Here is a 4,460-nt window from a genome sequence, read left to right as displayed (position 1 = left end):
ATGCAGTTTCAATCTTCGCGCGTTGGGTGATCCCAGAAAATGGCGGCTTCCGGCTGATGGCTTAACTCTTACTAGAGGAACTCTAGAATCAAGTATCTTTTGTATCTTTTACTGTATGAATTTGTTCACTTTTGTAATTTTTATTTTAAGATAAACAATCGACTCTCTTGAATCAAGTATCTTTTGTATCTTTTACTACTCGTTATCTCGCGTTGGAAGTTCCGTCTCTATACCTATTCCGATGATCCGCGGCGTATCATAAAAACATTTCTCCCACTCCAGCTCTACTGTTGGTATACATTGGCAGCATATGACACGCATACAGCAGCAGACACGAGTCCACACGAGTCGACACAAACAACAAAGAGAGAGAGAGCAGTATGGCAGCATTGACAATTGTGTAATTTTTGCTTTTCTACGACATATCGATTCGTCAGATAAATAAACGTTACCCGATCACGGATCGGTCTCAGACAGACCGTTGCAGATCATTCCATCAGCTGCTTCACAAAATGGGAGTGATATTCCTCGAACATATCGGTGGCAGTCGCCTGTTCTCCTGCGCTTCTTGCGATACCAATCTCACCAATAGATCACAGCTCGTGAGCACACGTTTCACGGGTGCCACGGGACGTGCATTCCTCTTCAACAAAGTCGTCAACCTGAATTATAGGTGCGCCTTTTTATTTGTTGTACAAGATTATTAGTATAAAACTATTTCCTAAAATGATTTATACTTTTGTACTCAAACTTTCAAAGTCTACACTGTTATGAAATATTTATTAGACAGCATTCTTTTCGACTATTGTGTTCCTGTAACATATTGAATTTGAAAAGAAAAGAGGAAAAATAAAAGGTCTGTTTATTTTACCTGAATTTCTGTGTACGTAATTCAGGTAAAGAAATTTCGGTTAAAAAGAACAAGCCTTTTTCAGGTTCTATCGTTATGAAATATGTATTCAATTATTTTTTTTAGATGCTTTTCATTTGATGATACAAGTTCTATTTTTTGATACTTTCTAGCGAGAGATAATAATACAATGATCATTTCGTCTCTGTTTGACATAGGCAAACAACAAGAATGTAGCGATTTATAATATATTTCTTACTGGAAAGCATCATTAGTCATTGAATACCAAACAAGGTAGAATATTTGTATCAGCCACGATTATGAAATCTTTAATTATAAGCTGGAGATAACAGTTTTGTACATGTATCTTTGATTGTCTGACTGATGGAAAACATTTGATGACACTTATTTTGTTTTTTGAATGAACTCATTACAATACAGTAATCATTTTGAAAATAGCAGGCAATCTTCAGCAAGATAAATGAAATTTCTGGTCTTTAAGAGGAAAACTGACAACTGGTAGCTTCAACTTGTGTTACTAAATGGAAAGCACCGTTCGATTGTTTTTCTACACAGTTTATTTTCTTTGTATATTTTATAGTCAAATCAAACATGTTAGAAAATGTGTGAAATTGAAATAATATGTTTAATTGAATATAAAACTCATGTAATACCTATCACATGTCTACCATTTAACTCTGTGATATGATGTACAGCGAGGTTCAGGACAGAGTGATGCTGACGGGTCGTCACATGGTTCGAGACGTCAGCTGCAAAAACTGTGATGCTAAGCTTGGGTGGGTGTACGAATTTGCAACAGACGAGCAACAACGATACAAGGAGGGTCGTGTTATCTTGGAACGAGCTCTTGTCACAGAGAGCGACGGATTGACAGAACATAATGTTCAACAATAATGTTTAATATTTAATACTAAGTAGCGTTTAATATATTAAGAAACAATATAGGAACCTCATTTAAGTTATAATAATTTTTAATCTTGTCAATTACAAAAGATTCGTGACTAGCATCAGATTTATTTGTGTGTAAGCAAGTGTTGACAATGTTATTTTCTTGTGATAAGAGACATGCAACATTTTCGTGAATGTGATACGGTTCGTATGTTGTATAAGGAAATGTCTTGGATTTCGACCCTTATTTATGTCACCCTTTCAGATTTACATCTACATTTTCGCGTCAAATCTTATTCACGACAATTGTTGAATCTATAGAAGTGTAAACATCATTGGTATTTTCTTGTAGATGGAACATTAATAAACTGACCTCAGTGGCAAATACATATGTTTGTCAAGAAAATTAAGAAAACGTGAGTATATACATTTTAATGAGCGTGTATTGATGTGAGTGCAATATAGATATAATTGAACAGCATGGATCATGTAACTTTATTTATACCCTTTCAATAAATTTGACGGAAAAGCAACGATGTACAAACTTGCGTGGAATTAACGCTAAATGTGCTTGTCTGAGATATTTAATTTTAATTTGTTTTTTTTTTTATTCTTGTTTCCACATTGTAGATTAACTTTAATCTCAGTTCAATTTTTTAACTTACAGATATATAGTAAATTGAAAAAGTATATAAAGACTTCAAAACCTCATGAAAATTACATATTGAAAACTTCGAATACTTTCCAAAGAGATAAAGGTCATGTTCAGCATTAATAAATGTAGACGTAAACATAAAATGTAATAACAGAAGGAAATATTCAGATTTGGCAATAAATATAAGACTTTAACTTAGTAATATTACGGAAGCATTTACTTTATACTTTAGATAAACGGATAACGATTCTACATAGAGGGAACAAAAATAAAAAAAATACATTTCTTAATCTTAAAAGATTTAGAGAACGATAAAATGCCATGATAAGTAATAGATATACGAAATTGTTTTTCATGACAAATTATTTTTGATAGCGTTGGCTTCTCAATTAATGGATAATCAGTGAAGAAACTAACATTATATTGGGTATTTTCATTTTTCCAATTTATCATTGTTTCAACATTACTACGATACATACATAAACATAATTTTGTAATGTACTTTGAATACATAAGTTTTGTATAATTTTCGTATCTAATCGATTTTCTAAATTTATTGAGTTTGATTTTAATTCTTATCATATTATAGCGTGTAAATACGACAGCAGTTTCATCATTTTATACTTTATCATGACTAACTATTATAAATAAGAAAATCAAAACATGTACGATAAAAATGAATAACTGAAAAGCATACAAGATATCAAATAAAAATTTATCAATTTATATATACAACAAAAATATTATTCCTTGTAATAAATTATATATTATATCATTATATAATTTATATAATTATATATTTATACATGATATATGATCTATTAAAAGGAATTGTTTTTTATAATTACATATTTATATATACCTAATCATATATTTTCGCATAATTTATAATGTGCATTTAAAAATACAAAATATTGCGCGGCTTTTTGAAATAAATTTTAATTCTTTTTTTATAATCAGCCTAGTCCCTTAAATTCTCATGTACATGAATTAATATTAATAAATATAAAATTATAAAATTGGAAGGTGATTATATTATTTTGTACGTTGTCAGTATTTTGAATTGGTCAATATTAGACTGAATTTCTATAAGGAAACCAGAGACACAATTCTAGCAAGATAATCGGCTTATCGAAGTTACCAATTTTCCTTTCAGATAAGTTAGTAAAGATAAAGTGGGGAAAAATGTTAGGAATGTTGACGAGAAAGTCGATTCGTCTGAAACTTTTAACAATTTTTTGCATCCGGTGATTCTTCTGATGTAACTATTCAATTGTTGTGATGTCAATTAATAATGTTAGCGAGATACATATAGCGAATTATAAATGAAGTTGCACGCGGTTGATGCACCCGCCAAGAGACAAACGAACCGCGCCCGCAGGCGCGTTATGATTGGTTAGTGGCGCTGCATCTCGTGATGTGCAGCGCCACCAATCCTCGGCCAGCGAGACGCCGCGAGCGAAGCCAAGCGGATGGCGAAGTATTTCTAGCAATCCTGGCCTGGCATCATTTGGGGAGTGCGATAGCACTGGAGAGCAGTGTGGTCACGTAGTCCCATCGCGCCGCATGGTGGATGGACGTTACTTCCGTTCGGACACCGGAAAAAATGCTGTAAATTTGTGCGTCGTCGCCGTTGCAGTGAAGCGGAAGGAGCGCGTGCCAGCGGAGATTGTCCGTCGCCGGTCCACTTTTACGGTAATTATCGTGTGTACTTAACCGCAAGAGAATATTCGCGAAGAAGCAAGGCGAGGGAGAAAGAGAGGAGAGGAAGCTTGTTCGACGACATCAGCGTACCCGACCGACTGAAGTAAGCGGCGCGTATCGCAATCGCGTTTCGGATCGCCGAGGGATGCATCCCTCGACGACGAGAGCGGCTCCACAGTTGGCGGATCGCCTTTAATCCCCGCGTCGTCATCGTCGCCGATGTCGTCGTTCGTATCCATCGAGATCCATCCCGTCGATCGATCTCTCTCGATCTTTCCCGGCGGGGGATCTTCTCCGTCCTCCCTTGTTTTCGTCTCATCGTTCTCCGTCCCCGCCCCCCCC

General features: G+C 35.1%; 1 protein-coding gene across 1 annotated transcript; it reads left to right on the top strand.

The window, feature by feature from the left end:
- The first annotated feature begins 336 nt into the window (after positions 1-336).
- Positions 337-2,234, top strand: Yippee (yippee zinc finger protein). The gene is made up of 2 exons (XM_018547944.1): positions 337-673; positions 1,567-2,234. The coding sequence occupies exons 1-2, from the start codon at positions 513-515 to the stop codon at positions 1,763-1,765; spliced, it is 360 nt and encodes a 119-aa protein (XP_018403446.1). The 5' UTR covers positions 337-512; the 3' UTR covers positions 1,766-2,234.
- Positions 2,235-4,460: the final 2,226 nt, after the last annotated feature.

The sequence above is a fragment of the Cyphomyrmex costatus genome, unplaced genomic scaffold (assembly GCF_001594065.2).
Source record: "Cyphomyrmex costatus isolate MS0001 unplaced genomic scaffold, Ccosl1.0 scaffold69, whole genome shotgun sequence".
Classification (NCBI taxonomy): Eukaryota; Metazoa; Arthropoda; class Insecta; order Hymenoptera; family Formicidae; genus Cyphomyrmex; species Cyphomyrmex costatus.
This window is presented reverse-complemented; position numbering and strand designations above follow the sequence as displayed.

What these genes read in the sequence shown, in the direction of transcription:
- Yippee (XM_018547944.1), top strand. Translation starts at nt 513, where the DNA reads ATGGGAGTGATATTCCTCGAACATATCGGTGGCAGTCGCCTGTTCTCC. An exon ending in GTCGTCAACCTGAATTATAG is followed by an intron (nt 674 to 1,566) that starts GTGCGCCTTTTT and finishes TATGATGTACAG; the next exon opens with CGAGGTTCAGGACAGAGTGA.